Source organism: Cyprinodon tularosa, unplaced genomic scaffold (assembly GCF_016077235.1).
Source record: "Cyprinodon tularosa strain WSP-4 unplaced genomic scaffold, ASM1607723v1 ctg383, whole genome shotgun sequence".
In the NCBI taxonomy this organism is placed as follows: domain Eukaryota; kingdom Metazoa; phylum Chordata; class Actinopteri; order Cyprinodontiformes; family Cyprinodontidae; genus Cyprinodon; species Cyprinodon tularosa.
Genome location: NW_024039100.1, coordinates 422,471 through 441,217, shown reverse-complemented (window position 1 = coordinate 441,217; position 18,747 = coordinate 422,471). Strand labels below are relative to the sequence as shown.

The following is an 18,747-nucleotide window of genomic DNA, read 5'->3' as shown; positions in this document are numbered from 1 at the left end:
CTGCCTGCTTGATTGAAATGTGATCTCACTAAAGCCACCGGCGTCTTGTAATGCTTGAACAGCTGCAATATTGTCTCTGCCTATGTAATTCTCTCACTTAATGTAATAGCAGAGCGGGCTGCAGCCCAAAAAAAGTATGAATTGCATTTAATTTAGCACACCACTTACCTCACTTCTGTGGAAGATCCAATAAGCCTGCTCAATGAGGCGCAGCCCATTATTGCAGTGATGCAACACTTGCCATGTGGCGCTGGGATGGGACAGGCTGCGCGGGGATTTGCTGAGCTTGCGCTCTCACAGATCCTCCACCACGCAGACACACTTGATAAACTCCACTCCGCCTCAGGAAGAAATCTTCCGCTCGCTCTGTCTTAGAGGATGTTCAGCCCCAAGCTGATTTGTTTAAACACCATTTGGGCCTCGTGACGGAGTACTAACTGTAAGCTGAAACAGTATAAAGCATGAAGTTTGTTTTGAAAACGTTGGATTTTGACAGATCCATCTGGGAACTTTTTCCAAGAAAACAACCATTTTTAAATGTGATATTATGGGATGCATAACACAAGAAAAAGGAGACAAAAAAGCAGGGATGCTCCTTTCTTCTTGCTTTGATCATCGCATCCTTTCTAATCCATCAGGAGGCCTTGGATTCATCTTTTGCTGGATTAAATTTGACTGTAAGGTTGATCTATGATGAATGCAGAATAAGAATATAAAGTAGGATTTATTATTTTATTTTAAGTCCACCCCTACCCCATATATTAATAAAAGAAAATGTTTTTTTTTTCTCTATTTGTATCTACATTTATGAAAAAAATATAGTATATTAGAATGTTTACTTTAAATATTTATTGTAGAATGATATTTAAGTCAGATTTATTTATAATCACAATAATTATAGTTTTTTTATTTGATTTTTTTTAACTTATTTTTATATCTACTTTCATTATGATTTAGCTGAATAAAATTAAGCTTCACATAATAATGCTATAAAATATAGATTAAGAAATATAGATTAAAGTACATTTTTTATTATAATTAACCAAATTACAGTTCGTTTTAATTTATAAAAACAATATATATTTTTTTCATTATAAAAAAGAATAAATGTTTAAAAACTTATTTTTTAACTCTCCATTTTTTTCTTTCATTTTTGTGCTTTTTTTTCTAGATTTAGATTTGTAAGATTTTGACTGGAAAGCAAAAGCTTTGAGAGAATATTCTTTAATAAATAGGTTCCTTACTTTTGCACAGAGCTGTCAAGTTTTGGATTTGAATATAAGAAAAAAAATTTGACATCCGCTGCAAACCATCTGGCTATCCCAGTCTAGCTCTAATATCCATTATATTTTAAAACATTTGCACAAGATCTAAAACAAACACTTGTCGACCAATTCCAAACTACAATTAGGTGATCAAATTTTGACTACCAAGGCTAGCGACGGCGAATAAGGGAGGATAACAGGAAAGAGGGGGTAAAATAGGTGCTTTTTTCCCAGACTTGACAGCTGTGCCATTTGCAGACCCTTACATGAACCACCTGTCATCTTGACTTCAGAGCAGCTGTGAGGTAAAGTGAATCTGATAATCAGCAAACAAAGTTAATCTCTAGTAAATCATTGGTAAATTTTGCTGAATAATCAGTTTGGTTACCTGAAGAAAGCTGGAGAAAGAGATAGTCAAACAATCCAGAGGTAAACACTTCCTATATAGCTCTACATAGTAATCTCCAATTTCTACTTATCATTTAGGGAGTAGATGGATTCTTAGTCCCATAGATTAAGTGTTTTAGTGCAAACTTTGGGAATAAACATCAAAAACAAGCGACAACAACCGTTGGAAGAAGCTGACTAAGAATGGAAACAAAGGGTCATAATCCACCATTAAATAAGTCCTGTACTGTCATGGACTTAGATGGGGCAACAAAAAAAAGGCATCGATCTATTTTCTCCCTCTTAGTCCTTGTCAGGGTCGAGGTTGGGCCGGTGCCTATCGGCAGTCTACGGGCGAGAGGCCGGCTACACCCTAGACAGGTTGCCAGTCTGTCACAGGACAACACAAAGACACACAACCATGCACACACACTTAAACCTAGGGACAATTTAGAGAAACCAATTGAATTTACAGCCATGTTTCTCTTTGGAAGCTAGAGTACCCAGAGAGAACACACGCATGGACGGGGAGAACATGCAAATATCATGATTTTAACACTGATGGCTGGCTTGATTGCTAATTTCCTTCACCTGTCTAGTTCCTCATCAAATTCACGTGTTCAGGTTTCCTATTTAAGCTACCTGTTTCCCAGCCAACAGTGCCAGATTATTCTTGAGCCTTTGGTCAAGAGAGGTTTCTAGCCTACTTAGTGTTTTGATTATCTAATCCTGACCCATTTTTGCTATTGGACCTTTGAGCTTTCCTGCCCTCAGTCTCATTAGTTTTGCCTACCTGTCTCCAGTCTCGTGTCAGCTCTGCAGTTTTCCACATCTGGAACTCTCTGGCAGCACCAGCTGCTTCTGTTCAGTCGACTGGCTGATACAATCCCCGTGTTTTGGACACTGGACTCAGTTGTAAAACCACAGCTTTAGTCATAGATGCCCCAGCCACTATTACCGCTGATCCACAACCAGCTCCTGTTTTTTTTGATGAACACCATTAAGTATTGTCTGTCTCACCTGAATTCTGGGTCCCTCTGTCCTGCTTCATGTCAGCAAACCCCTTGCAGTAAGACCAAATACAACCATCGAAAGCCCAGATTACAGTTTCCAAAATGCAGTCAGGGACAAATAACCTTCGTTGGATTGAACTAAAATGCTCTTATTTCAGAAAATGTCTGCTTTCAACTTAATATGTGTCCAGAATTAGATCTGGTGCTTGACGGAACGAAGATCCATCCTGCCTACAGCTATCAACAACTATAACAACAGATCAAGATCTACCCATGAGTTACTGCAACATTTAAATCCCCTTAAGGATTAGGAAAATATGTTATAATTGAATGAAATTGAATGGTGTTATATAATCATTAGCCAATAATTTATGGTACTTCAACCATTTTAAAAATGTTTATTTTGCTGTAAGCTTTAATTTATGCTGTAACTTTTTGATGAGTTTGATTTTCCCAATTTACCATTTCCCATCAGAACCCTAAGCTCATTGGTTGTATATAGGGGATGATTCAGGGTGTCGAAATGACATTGCTCACATTAGTCAGCAATGCCCTCAGGCTTTGGCCCAAATTCCAGTCCAATAATGTGAGCAATTGTTGGTGAAGTGCTTTAATGAGTAAGTAAACAAAGTCAAGTACCAAGCAGTTTTTTAGGAGTTATTTCTTTCCTTTCTTCTGCGTACTCATTTATTTCTGTGGCAGTAGCTATCCCATCCCCCGGAGTGGCTTTTAATTTAGCCTCTGGCATAAAGGTGTACAGAGAAGTGTAATAAAGGTGACATACAAAGAGGAGACATTTACTTAAATGCCATCGACTGTCATGGGGCACACAAATATGAGCCTCTTGTCTCAGGGAAGTGGAAATATATTTTGTCAGGGGGTCTGCTTCCCATTCTAATGCTCAGAGACGTAATTCATGCCACAACTCACCTTCAGTTTGTGTGACTTTCAGGAAATGGGCAGTGTCGTTTTTATTTCCGTCCTGAAAGCCAAATTTCCTTTTACTCTTAGTAATTATTTTGGTACCTCCATGAAACATTTCATCTTGAAGGTATTGCTTCGTCAAAGCGCCAATGCTTGTGATTAAAAAAGACTGTGCCTCTGACTCACCAAAATTTACATTTAAACTTTAACTTCTTTAAAGTAAAGTCACAAAAAATTACCCACAGACTTCTTGCAGGATAAACATTAAGCTTATAAATGAAGGAAGCAAGCAGGAATACATTAGAAGGAAACATGCAGCACACATATATTGATGAGAATAAGTTCTCATCAATAATACTTGTCATTTATTAATTGGCTTGAACTAAATTTGTTACCATAAAGCTAATTTAATCCAAGTTTGGACAGTTTATTTGACATATAGTAATAATAGCAGACCAGTGAAATTTAACTGTAGCATGTTTATCTGTGCTTTAGCCGTGTCCTTCATTATATTATGCACTGTAATATGCAGGTACAATGAAAAGCAAAGACAAAAGCAGAAATTATCAACAATTATTTACAAATGCAATGGCCAAAAAATGCAGAAATACTATTTCCTTCAACTTTTACTATAATGGGCATTTTGAAGTATACCTCACATGACTGATGGGCTATTTCTGCTTTCTGCATCTTTCAGGATGTTCCTCTTATGGGCTCCATGGTTTGAAGCAGCATCGCCATTACTAGCTTAATGATACATTCTTACGATAAAATAGCAAAAAAATTAAAACTTTCCTCCATTACTGATCTGTGGTCCGTGCTAAATTGCAGCCTCTACTTCCTGTTAATTAGAGCCGAGTGTATAGACGTATGATGTGATTAGTTAATTTCCTTTAAACATATGGTAAAAACAATGCGAATTTGGATTTCCATTTTTTTTTTTTTTTCAAAAGTTTCTTTAAAATTAGCATTTCGGTTGGATGGAAATGAGGATAATATAGTTTTGTACAACTTTTTACTTTTTACATCTCGTATTCGATGCTGACCCAGATACATTTCTGGTTGAGGATGCATAAACAAACTAGCTGTTACGGAGTGTTCTACTGGTTTAGCTTGGTCATTGACTAACAGGACCATTACTATTGACAGACTGTTCGGTGTTACACACTTTAATGTCCAAAACTGCTCTGCTGTTATCAGCTATTTTCTTCAATCATTCTTTAAAGCAACACTGGATAACTTTTGACCCAAGCAAAAGCTTTTGTCTCTTTTTTTACATATATATTTTAGGTCAATATACACCGAATAAGTAGCTCCAACTCTCCTAGAGGCTAAATGTTTATACATGTTTATATTAAATGCAAGGCTGTATACAGCATTGGTGAAAAACTAGATAAATCCTAATGCATATTGGCATGAGTCAATGTTACAGACTTAATATCAGACTTGATTACCTTATATTGTTGTGTTTTGTCATAATAATAGGTTTGCAATATATTTTTTCAATGCTAACAGAGTAAGGTCTCTGTTCAAAGAAGGCCTCTTTTTATTTTATGTAACACTCACAATCCTGAGTTTAAGTATCTTGGTGGATTGTTGACCTGAGCATCGATTTGCAGATCCTGGATTCAAGCGGGTCAGGAGAGCCTGTTTCCTTTGCTGGCAAAACTTGACCTAAGAGAAACGGTGAACAGCATTGTTATTTTGGGGAAATTTGAAATAGAAGTGGTTTCTCCTCATCAAGGCCAGTAAGGTTAGGGGATTCCTGCATCTGATCAGGATGCCTCTTCGGCACCTTCTGTTCGAGGTTCTCCGAACTCATCCTACCGGGAGTTGAGACCAGGGAGACCTAGAGCTCAATGGAAACACTATACATAAGTTCTGACATGGGAATGCCTTGGTGCCCCAAAATGAGCTGGATGGTTTTACTATGGAGGATGATTCACTCCTAGACCTGTTACCCCTTCAACCCATTCTGAGATAAAAGCATAAGCAGGTGTCTGGTTTGCTTTATCAAAAAGAAAAATAGGTGGTGCTTTCAGTTTTAGCTACCCATAATACCAAGTTTAGATTTCAGAGATAAGTTGTTCTTCTTGTGCATAAGCACTCAAGGGAATGCTAATATCACAAGTAGACCTAACTAACCTTGCCCTCTGCCAAGTCCTCTATTGTAATTTTCAAGGAAACGCTGGTCATTTTCAAAGTAAGCAGACCATACACACACTTACTGAGAGTAAGAGTTTGAGATTTTCTATGAAAAAATCTACCTAAACACTCCCCCAAAAGAAAGACTGATGCAGAACAAAGTTATTGACATTGACCAAAACAAATCAAATCACTCAAAGTAGTGTGGTTAATTAAAAAGAGTAATAAAGCTACTTATTCTTGGGGAAAAGAATGGTAATTGATTTATGAAACAAAAAAGCAAAACAAAAAAATCATAATGCACATTATCTAGGTAAAAGTTCACTAGAATGTCCAGAATGTTCTAAAAAATGATGGAAAAGCTAGAAAACTGATTTTAATAAAGTTTGGGGCCAGAACTTAAAAATATCCATACAAGCACTGCAGTAAATCATGTTTTCCTGATATCCTACAGCTTTGCTGGGTCATTGTTATGTCATTGTTTTATCATTGTACACTGACAAAAGAATCATGAAATATACTTATAATGATGATGTCTAAGCAGCAGTCTGGCTGTCAAAATCATAGCTTTTTTTTTTTTTCGTTTTTGCACCATTGAGAATTATTTTTCCACCTCTTTTAAGAACATCAGGGACTAAACTAGACTGTAGGTCAATTGTCAACAAGTGTAGGTCCTTAAATTCACTGTGTGAATCTAATAATGAATAATTTTTATCAGCAAAATTGCTTTCATCAATACATATTCTGCTATATCAAATCAGACAATCTAAAGGCTAAAATTTTGTCTCTGTAACTCAACTGCAATATATTGGTTATGTTGGTCTATATTCAAAAATATAATCTTTTTAAATGACAAGCGATGTAGGAAGTAGGGTTTTGATGTTTCACCAGTGGGTTCCGGGTTTATGCCCCTGCTTGATCTGTATCTGCCAATGCATCCTTTGGCAAGACCCTTTGCCTTCACCTTGCCTGCTGTTGAATGCAAGTCAGGCCATGGCAGCTGTGGTTACAGTGCCTGAGAGGTATATGACTGAGTTTGGGTGTAAAGCACTTTTGGAGCCTTCAACTTAATAGAGTGCAATATAAATATAAAACCCTTTTACCATTTAGTATTGGCAGTTTAAAGCTACCTTCACCCCTGAAGATAAAACAACACTAAATGAGTGTTACTGTCTTACTGCTACAAAACGTTCTACATGAATATAAATATGATCAATAGTATACTATTACTGAAAGTTATGAGTAGCCTTCTGATAACCCTTTGTCCGTTAATGAGTCCAGACTGCAAAAAGTTAGTAATTTCTTTGTCTTCTTTTAAATTTTCCAAATGTAGTTTTCACAGATGGCAGAAGCTGCTCTAAGAGTAGCAATCAATGACCGGTCCATATTTTTCAGACAAAAGCTTGTCCTTTAAATGCTGGTCACACCTCAGCAGAGGTGAAGTCCTGCTGCACCATCAGTCTACTTCTCAGCCTTTCTTCCTCCTCATCCTTCGGGGGTCTAACAGAGAAAGAAAGAAAAACAGTATTTATGTCTCATTTTTTTCCCATCAGTTTGTCTGACTTGCTCGCTCTGCTGTATCCCCCGGCACTGCAGCAGAGAACAGTAAACTGTTTGCAGCTGATTGATAAAACATCTAGTTCGATGCTCTCATTGACAAACTCGGGCCTCCCAGCAATCTCTTCTATCTCCTTCCACTTGTACTTTGTGTTGTTTGACCATTTCAGGCCCTTAACGGTGATAAAGTTTATACCCTGAGAGTCCAGGAATTAGCTTCCTCAGCTGACCTGTTTTCTGAAATCTGGAACAATGATGATAATATATTCCATAATGCAGAACCTGAAAATAACTGTATGCTTCTGAAGTTCTGTGTACTTTGGTTAAATAAATGCTTCATTACACATACAGTATACCTTGTCTGAATGAAGTATTTTCTATTTCTCTATATATATATCATGATCAGACATTTAAATGGTAAAATATGAGATTCAAATTAACTTAACTATTGATATTTATTGGTTTGTAAACTTGGTTCATTTTTGAAAACGTCAACTATGAAGGTTAACTAGTTCATTCGTAGCTGTGTGAACTGAAATTTGACCTTGTTCTTTTTAACTATGAACTGGCACATTGCTTACAGTTTATATTAAAAAACAAAAGTCCAAAGAAACTGGGCTGAAGTTGGTGTTTGGTTCAGTAGTGGCATCATGATGTAGATATAATCTGTGCAGACTTTTAGTATATGGCCAAAGCTCAAATAATCTACTGGTTTATTTAATTTAATGCCCACAAGATCTATGCCATGATGAGTTAAGGCAATTCTCATGGCAAAAACTGTTGCAGAAAGTTTGACTGAGACATTAGAAAACAGTTTTATTTTTGAAATTATTTCAGAATCTGTTATCTGTCTTGTAGGAGTTTCAAACGGCTCGACCTTATAGCCCTTATGAAGCTTTAATTTAATCTCTCGTTAAACTGAAAACTTTGTAATAATGATTTTTAAGGTGAGAATGACAGGAAATTGGTGCCGAAAGAAATGAATAGAGCATCCATGAACTGAGCATCAGGGTGATGTTGATGACAAAAAAAAACATTATATTGATTCGTTTAATGAGCCTCTTGAATCATCGGTTCTATTCAGGTGGCTGTTTTCAGCAGGTTTTAATGATATTGCAGCTCGCAGGGGAATAAAGTGAGTTTATTAGCAGATTTAGTGATAAGTTTTTTTTTTCTTTTTAGTTAATGTAAAACCTCTAAATCAGATGTTGCAAAGCACTTTCTAGTTTGTAGCCTGATTATTTTTGGGTTTGCTTTCGTTTTTTTCTATTACAGGGTCTCTGCATCTGTAGTCACTTTTTCGTTAACCAGTCATACAGAACATCATTTAGTTTGAAAGCAGAGCTGAATTATTTTACAGTACCACTTCAGAAGTGTGTGTGTGGTTTTTTTTCTCTATAAAGCATCCAATCGATGAAGCTCCTCTCGATCTCTGGAGCTCCTGGTCTCCAGTGTATCATCAACAGGAGCACAGATGGGAGCAATGGCATATTAACTAGAAGGGGCCACCCAACGAATTTCTAATCAACCAGAGGGTGAAACAGCATGATGTTAAATAAAATGCAGAACGTATCTAAGGGGTTATCTCCAAAAGATGAAAAAATAAAAAGGACAAAGATTACTAATGATAGGTAGCCTGACGTAGTCCGACTCAATTCTAGTCAGAATATGAGTCTGATACTGCTCCATAGAACTGTGATTATGGGGCGTGTTTTGAACGAACCAGGAAAAAAAATGCCTCTGCACTCAATTGGATAGACCTACAACCAATAAGAGCAACGGAGTGCGTGACGTATCTTAAGCGAGGCATAGTTGTTGTCCACAAAAATCAAAGCGTGCAGTTTCACGCCTAGAATAAGAAGATGAGACTTGATCGCGTTTCTCTGTTCCTCTTTTAAAATTAATTTGCTGTCGATATCTTCTAGAACAGACCTAATAGCAGAATCTACTCACCCAAACTCTCCAGCGGCAGCCATTATTGTTGTCACCCAAGCGCGCATTGGTCACGTGGTTGATAACGTTACTCTTGATCATCTGTCCATCATCGTATAAAGCCCGCCCTGACAATTTGATTGGATCGCCTGACAGTGGGCTTTAATACTCGCGCTACTATGGAGCAGAGCCAGACCGAACTTCCCCGAACTCAAACCTTGTGGGCGGGACTAAGTTCGGAATGGCACCCAGGCTAAATGATAGGCTTTTCGTAGAAGAATAAGATAAGTGCGGATTTGGTATGGTGTAAAGTTGACATAGCTAGGTAATTTGCTAATTTAATCCTGCAACTTTCACACTTTGTGTCACTTCCACGCATGCTGTCCTGCCCTTTTATCTCAGAGTCTGTATTTTAATCTAATAAGACATAGTTCATACAGTAGCAGGCATTCCCAGTCAAACGCCAGCCGACGCCAACTTCCAGCCACCATTTTACTGAATTACAGGGTCTGGCCAGGAGCTTTTGCTTCTCTTTTGATCTCCACAAATCATGATGGAAAAAAATATTTTGGTAAAAAGATTGATGTTTAAAAAGGAATTGTAGAGGACCAGCAAAGGGCCCATCAAGGAAAGTGGGCAAATTTTGAATTGCTACTACTGTATTTCCCCTGAGGAGCAGATATTCACTAAAATTTTAGTTAAGTTAAAGCGATAGTTTGACATTTTACTCAATGCTTATTCACTGTGTAGTGGTTATAAAATAAAATATCTCCCTTTGAGTCAAACCGATACAGTAGATTGCTGGTGACCTTCAGAGGTTGGGAATGACACATCGTTTTGTTGTTTTAACTAAATATATATGGACCAAAAAGGTCTCCGTGTTTCATATCGTACCAGGGGGATTGTTTTTTTGTTTGTTTTTTACTTGCAGAAACGCTTTCATATCTACTTCTCTTTTCTTTTTGTGTTCAAAATGCTGGACTTAACACGGTTTATTTTTTTCATAAAACTGTATTAGAATATTTTTCTTCATTTCCTACTTGTGATTAAATTATCGAACAACCTATGAGGAACACAAACCAAGGCCAAGTTGAAGTACTGACTGAAAAGCTACAATACCTTGAAGAAGAGGTGCCTTTTCGGATCACCCTGAACTATTGGTGCAGATTTGTAGTAAGAGAGTCCTAAACATCTCTCATATTCCCAGCATTTATTTAAGTTCAGCTTTAAACCTTAACAGTTTTATTCGACATTAAAATCGTTGTACATATGTCCACTAATCTAGTGTCTTAAAAAACAGTCTGGTCACCCCCTCTTAAAAGAAATGGCATAGCCCAAAACATGTTCAAGGACATTGTATTGCTCTCCGTCAAAGATTAATTAATGCATTGATGTAACTGAAATCAGATCATACTGACCGAGATCAATAAATCCTTAACAGAGAGCAATACAGTTCTGAGAACCTTATTCTAAATCTCAGGACATTAGAAGGACTTTATAAACATCTTTCATAGTGAAGAAAAAACTCACAAAATACTGAAGGACATTTGATTTGACAGTGAGAGGTGAAAAAATGACATTAAATCCTTTAGACCTTTGATATGCCTATAATTGTTAATCATGGTCACTGCTAATGATCAATAATTGCAACCCTTTAACAAAATTGGTCAAACTTACAGTCTGGTAATGCTGACCACCTCGTCACGTCTGTGCGCTTTCCCCCCCATTCTGGATTGACTCAAATGGGGCGTGTTAAGCACAAAGCACAAGCTCACAACACCACAATACCCAAGGCAGTTAACACATTTTTCAACGCCTCTTTATGATCAAGAGATCCAAGAGCAACAGTCATTTCCTTGTGAGAGTTTTTCCATAAACTTTGTATACTGTTGGGATTTATGGGTCAAATTAGAGGAAGTCTCTAGATGTTTAAGTTGGCGAACCCTTGCTACTGTAGTAGCAGCTGTTGCTCACTCACCAGGTTCTGTCCACACACTTACAAATTTTCACAGTACATAGTGCGGAAATTCTGCCCTGACACCACAGAATCCAAAAATGACGTAATTTGGCCACATGGACGAGTCGAGCATATACCAAATGTAATAACTGGGGCAAATCTAGTTCTAGATCTGTAGGAATGGCTCTATATCAACAAGGTGAAAAGTATCTATGCAGCACAATAATAACAGGAAGACGCTGCATACTCAAAAGTGTATTTTAATTGATATTCTTTTGTAAGCATGAAATGTACTAACATGGTGCAAAATGTCTGTTTGGCAAAATATCTGCGTTATCAGAAAAAGAGCTGAATGCTCCCTGACATTTCCACTAGGTTGAAGTTTTGTAATTGTATACATATCATTTTTACCATACTTTATTTGTTGGAAGTTGGGCTTAATTTGCCGCCGAGCCAAAGAATGTATTTTTCTGGCCTAATGTGTCAATCAGACATCAGTGCTGCTACACCAGAAAACCAAAAAGAAACAGCTTTCTAATTTCTGTGTAACTTTCCACAACACATTCTCCTAATTGTTGGCTCATTTACTCTAAAACCAGAGCCCTCAATTTTCCTTTCTTCTGCTGTCAGTGGAAACCACCGGTTGTGTCCTTCAACATTTTTCAATTACTTTTTCTTGACATAAATCACAACCGGTGGGCAATCAGTAAGGGAGTATAATTACTTATATTATGTATATAAATAAAGGCTTTGTTCGTTTCCAGCCCTAATCCAAAAAGCAAAACAAATCCCTTCTCTCAGAGGACTAAATAGGGGAATTGTCAGAACATTTTAAAACTTCTACACAATATGATCCATACTTATAATAAAGCACTTTAAATGTAAAGCAATATAAAGTCTGCGACTCCTTATAGATGCATTTAAATCAGTCCAAGAAACTTATCAGCTTAAAAAATAAGATTAGAGTGTTTGTTCAAGTTTGTGAGAGCAACTTTAAAACCTCATATTATCTCCACCAATCCTCTGAAGTTTGAAAAATATGACTAATACATGAAGAATTCATGAAGCTTGCCAGATTCCACTTGGATGCTTCCAGCCTGTTGCCGATTTGCTCTTTTGAAGTCTCACAGCTTGGCAGCGTGTCTCATTAACAGGGCTGTTTCACCAAGACTTCATGTAGGCGTGGGACACACAGGAGATGGAGGAGGACGCTGGAGAATGGAGATCAGCTGATGTTGAGATCAAGGTTAACCTGTCAGGCTGATGCTTGCACCTTATGTTAGCAGAGTCTATGGTGTTTAATCAGAGCTTAGGTCATTTTCATTCTTAATAAAGTTTCACAACTTTGGTTCTTTAAGGCTGCAACTGACAATTATTTGAACCCTTACAACTTTTATTGTATTTAGGGCAATTTTATTCAACTACTGGTACTTTTATTTGAGTAAATAGATTTTATATCCACCTCTGTGTACCTCTGTGGACCTATTCTCCATGGTGTGTCTCATCATTGTTACATGTGAGACATTAGGGATGTTAGAAAATTGTTTTTTGACAAATGTTGCAATATTTAATTAGACAGTTTTTGTATGGATTCAAAAGGCCATTTTCCCAATATTTTGTTTGAGGACTGATATTGATAAAAAATGTGAATCTCAAATGTAAAAAATATTTCAATGTTGTTGTTTTTTTATATATAACTCTTAAACCTCCGGCCACTAGTTGGCAGCACTCTGCCCAAGAGCCAATTATTTAGCTCTCTTCATCAAAGAAACAAAAAGATCTAATGAGGTTTTCCATAGAAATTTATAAATAGACGCCTCATTGGATGCTGCCAGCAGCGGGGCTGACATGCCTATAGGACGGCCATCTTGGGTCAGACCATAAATCAGGCAGCTGCTATTAGAATGAATTGGAGGCACCTCAGATCTGATTGTAATTTCTAGCCTATACAAACAAATACAGCTTTATGTAAAAATTTATATTCAAAGTTTAAAAATCCTACTAATGAAAGGTAATGCCACTGGATGGGGTTTATAGTCTCCTTTTATTTGTGCAACTAATGGCGGAATAAAAGTCGGGCATCCTGAGAGGCAGCTATGGAAGTTTGCTAAATGTCATTACAAAATCAAAATTATGTATTAAGAAAGAAAATATGATCAATCAGTGTGTCCAATATAACCTGTAAAACATTCTCGTTTTCAGTCAGCCAATTTACCTCGAAATCGATTAAGAGTTTACTGGAATCACAATGTGAAAAGTCATAAAGGAAGGTTAGTCTCAATTGAAGCATACGTCTCTGACAGCAGCTTGGTCTGACCTAAGATGGCCGCTCTGTCGGTACGCCTCTCATGGTGCGGGGTCTATGTGTATGAGGTTTTCCAGCACCATCTTACTTTAAAAACCTCAATATATCGCCTTTGTTATTGTATCGGAATAAATCGCATTAAGACTGATGTATGGGGATATGTATCATATGAACAAATTTATGCTAATTCACACCCCTATTAGATTATGCTTGTTTTGTGGATAGCAGAACAGTTGTGTGTGAACTGGGTGAAGAAAGGAGGGCTGACAACACAGCTCTGCACGGCACAATTGTTGGTCAGGGAGGCGGACGTGAGTTGTGAGAAGCTGTTTGGTATCATGACAGTTTTGAAAATGAATTTATTCCCTTTCCCATGAAAAGAGCCGAGTTTATTATTTAATTTCATAGTAATTTAAATGGATACGGTTGAACCCCCCATAACGAGCATTTGTAAACTTCAGTCCCCTCATTTTAAAACCCAACAGTTCTGCCAGGTTAGATGGTTGGAAAGCGCAACAAAAAAAATGCATTCCCCATGCAATTAAACCCTTCTTACGCTAATGTGTTATAATGGGTTGCTGTGTACCTAGATGCATTATTTTGATAATACCATCTGATAGCAGGCTTTCTCATGACACCTGGCATTATTAAGCCTTTGTATTTTCCCAACTCCTTACACTGTAATCAGATTTCATTATGCAAATACTGTAAGAGGAGCTGCTGGTTGACAAATACGGCACGTCCCGATGCTGTAGTGTGTCCTTTCCTCTCTGTCCCAGATCAAATAATGGGGGGCTGTTTATTCCTCCAAGGAAGAAAACAAAAAGAGTTTGGTGACTTTTAGCTTTCAAGAATTTGAACAAAACCGAGAAACTTGAAAAGGTTTGCATGAAAAGAGTCAGAAATCATTTTGGTCTTTTTAATTACTTGTCCTTTTATGTTTTGATAGATGACAAATAATAGTAGACTAGGCGACCCATGTCGGCGATATCTCGAATAACACCTGGCAACCATTGACTCTTAAGGTTTTGTTTGACACTAATGTGCGTAAATACGATCCATAACTAGTTTTAAACTCTTTTTTATAGTTAATGAAAATATTTTTTTTGCATCAGTTTAATTGAAAGTAATCAAAGAACTCCTGTTAGGGAACAGTAGGGCACGTTCAGGTAATTTGTGAGTTGCTGCTCCCATGGTAGGGGTTCCTGTGGTAGGGGTTCCTGCACCCATCCAAGAAAAACTGGAAAGAGTAAACATCCAGGGCACCACTAAGCTGCTCCAAACACCTTTAATCACTTCCTTGAGATTGGAGAGGGTGGCAGCAGAGGGGCGGCAATGGAAGCAGAGGCGCAACGTAAATATGTGCTGGAGAAATGGGTTGATTTGCTTCATTAACATTCAAGCGCCATGAAGATGTCGTTCCCTCGGCGGCATGATGGGGCATAAAGATGAGAGTGAGGTGGCTCTCGCCTTGGTTCCACTTCTGTTGGATGATAAAATGACAGGCAGCAGTTGACTGGGTGACAGTGACTCCCTGTGTGTTGCTGACAGGCCTCACCAAGAGCTGCTGATAAAGTCATCCGGACCTCAACATGCCTGTTTGGAGATTAGACGGACATGTTGTATGTACATTATTTAGCTGTTGTAATAGGAATGACAGATAAAACCACTACTATCTTCATAAAATATGCATTTCACTAATAGACAAGCAGTCGGTAACGAGGATAATTACCTCCTGGATGATATAAAATAATGTCAGATACATTGCGTCTCAGTCTCTATCTTTAAATTGGAAATGTACACGTCCAAAACAGACTGCCAAGATAGAAAGAGACCAGCTGTGACCTCCGAGAAGTTATTAATGCCATCAGTCAGTTTTATGGGGCTTTTTTTTTTTTCAAACTAAATGATGTCAAAATACAAAGTATAAATCATTTAAAAGAGCAGAGCGCAAGTTCTGGAGTTTATGCAGAGGTTCGCCCCCCTCTGTCAACAAGTTGAAATTACACCATTGTTGTCCACTAAAGTGTGCGACTACACAGGTCTTTTGCTTCGAAGAGTAATCTAATCTGGCATTAGAAACAAATAAGTATAGACGTTATTTCGAATGGAGTACCTTATCATTTTAGAAAAAAAACATATAATAATGACCAACTGCGGGTCCATTTTCATTCCCAAGGCAGACCTCCCTCCTGCCTCAGTATTTATTCTCTCCATGTTCTGTTGCAGATCAGACACCCACTGCAGCCTTTTTCGTTGCATTAAACATCCACATCTTTTTCAATAAATGTTATCTGGCCGGTTCAACAAAGTAGCCAGGTGAACAAAGTATGCATGCATGCACAACCAGAGGATTTAGTCCCAGATTGTTCTCTTATGAAGTCATGAATGAAACCTAAAGAGGAAACTGTGGTAAATAGATGAAAGCTTATTTTACATGTCAGGCCATTTATAGAAATAAAAACAATGATTTTTACCTTTTTAAACTGGAGCACTGCACCTTTAAGAGTTCTTTTAATGGTCCATCTACATACCTTCAGATTTACTGTACCTCTGTATCAAAACTTGCAATGCTCACGGAAATTGTAAAAGATGCAAGAATCCTTGTCAAACTTCGTTGAACTCTGTTGGTCATGTAAAGTAACTGGTCTTGACATTAATGTTTAAAATATTTGTCTTAAAATAACATTTCTTTTTTGTGTAAAATGAAATTATGAATAATTACAAATGTTTCAAACCAGGTGTGATTATGATATGATGGGTCATGAGAAGTTCAGACTTAACTCAGCTTAATTAGAGATAAATAGACCTCAATGAACAGAACGTGTCAACAGAAATAATATAGGGTATACTGGGCGAAAAAGTTTTCTTTTTTTGTCATCATGACAAATTTCCCTCTTCAGATTTCATTCTAACATTTTAAAAGAACATATTAAACTTTAAACGTGAAGCAAAGTCTTTGAATTTCCAAATGACTGAAACAGAATATATTAGGGCTTAGATGTATTGAAGTTGACTTTTCATCAATCATTAGGACGTGTTTGTAGGTCTAATACTAAATGCATGGCAGACAATTTGGATACAGATAAAGACTCCTATAACTAAGGCTGATAACAGTGAGCCTTTAATGACTTGACCTTGAAAATAGGTTGATTATCAACTCTCAAAACTGCTGCTATAACATATTTTTAGGCGGGTAAAATAGCACCAGCCCTCAGGACTCTTAATCTGAAAGGTGGTAGGGCCTTTTATCCTCTGAATCAGAGCACTCTGCAACTTAATGAGCCTCTAAATTACACTAATGAACTGACCTTCTCAAGAACTTTGTGACACTTTCTGCTGAAAAATCCTTTTTTTAAATATATATATATATATATATATATATATATATATATATATATATATATATATATATATATATATACAACATTAGAGGGATTCCTCAAGGCTACATATTTGGTCTCGGTCACTTTTCATTATATGACCTCCCAATGGTGCCTTTTTTTCATCAATGTAACGTATACTTTCATCATTTTGAAAGAGAGTTTTACTCCTCAGTAAGGAAAGTAGCTATTGGCTGTGCTAGAAGTCGCTGAATAATATCATTGCCTAATTTGCATAATCTGCCACATGATCTAATGTGCATATTATTGACGCTGTGGAAGAAATAACGTGAGTAAACAAAGTGAGTAAAAACACTTAGAATATATAGAGCTATTTTTTCTGTCCATTAATATTTATTTATTTATTTTTTTGTTTTATTAATTTTTTTTTATTTTTTATTTTTATTAATGTTAAGTTATTAAAATACTAACCCTCCTCCTTTACCCGGGCCTGGGACTGGCAAAATTAACTATAAAGAGACACTATTATTTATTTTTTTCCAACTTTTTTTTTAACTTTTTCTTTTTTCTTTTGTGGTCCCCTAAGGAGCCTACAAAGCATGGTAGAACATGAAAATTTTGAAGCATAACATTTTTTTTTACATTACATTAACATTAACAATCGAAATTGAACAAAAAAAGACTAAAAAGAATGAATGACAATGTGAGCAAATAATGGTAAATGTTATTATTATTTTTAAACTGATAAGATTTCCTTCCACACACACAGGCTGTACTTGCCTGCTCACAGAAAGAGTGGGTCCTCGTCATGTTGGTCAAGGCTCTCTATGGCAGGTTCAGCAACTGACTCCAGCCTGATCAACCTGCGCCATCAAAACGGATGCACAGTTCATTTGCATGCCTCAAAACTGAAAGAGTTTTATCCACTACACCTTTTATCTAGAAATTACGGATGTTTAAATATATGCGTCGATTTGTAAGCAAAGGCTGTAGGAAAGTATAGCTTGTCTTTATTTAGAAAATATGGATATTTTGCTTGTTAATTTTCCTGTTGGAACAGGGTAGATTGACCCTGAGGTTCTGGTGCCAATCCGCTTTCGGGCACCCCTCAGTGTACCTTGGTTATTGCCTGGACACCCTTATAAAAAATTTCTGGCTACGCCTCTGAATGACAAACATTTGGCGCATTTTTCAGGAACTCCTAATGGGTTGGTAGCAACCTGAATATTAATTCTAAAGGTATTTACCTTATAGTAATGAAAACCGACATTCCTTGCAGAGCATGTAGTTTTAGCCTGGATTCATCTCATTACCTCGGCATGTTAGAGCGGCAGGATGTGTGATTCTTGGTTTCTGTTTCTGTGTCTGCAGTCCCTCCAGTGCTGTCGGTGTTCCAGCAGTCCTTCAACGCTACAGCTGACTACCAGGAATCGGTCACGTTTACGTGCATCACTTCTGGATCTCCCGAGCCACTGGTCACCTGGCACAGGTAATGTTCCAGACAGAAAATAATACAACTTAGTTTCTTTTAATTGTTGAAGTGTGGCTTTAATTAGGTGGAAACAATTCACAGTGAGGATCGAAAAAGGAGTTGATGGGGATTTTTTTCCACGTTTGTGATGCTTTGTATCACTGCTCAGATTTTTTTAGGTGGACTACAGAGAAAAGAAAATTTGACCAACGTGGTCATTTTAGAAAAGGCTTTTTGGAACAAGATGCTTGCAATGAAATGCTTCTTTTGAGACTTTCAAGGTCAGGCTGTAGGTTCAAGAAACTCCACAGCTATGTAACAATTATTATTTTTTAAATATCTGTTCAGCAGACCAATACCTTTTATAGACAAAAACCTGTAGAATAATTATTATTTTGAGTGATTTGCATGCAGTCAATAGAAATGAAATCAGAATTCTGCCAAATT

At 37.1% G+C, this 18,747-nt stretch overlaps 1 protein-coding gene across 3 annotated transcripts in view; it reads left to right on the top strand.

Annotated features, from left to right (window-relative positions):
- The window catches only part of LOC119791181 (neural cell adhesion molecule 2-like), a 486,158-nt gene that overhangs the window by 358,799 nt on the left and 108,612 nt on the right, over window positions 1-18,747 (top strand). For all 3 annotated transcript variants that reach the window (XM_038297130.1, XM_038297129.1, XM_038297128.1), the window contains exon 6: window positions 18,201-18,318. In XM_038297130.1, the coding sequence (XP_038153058.1) occupies window positions 18,201-18,318 (118 nt within the window). The remainder of the gene's footprint in view (window positions 1-18,200; window positions 18,319-18,747) is intronic.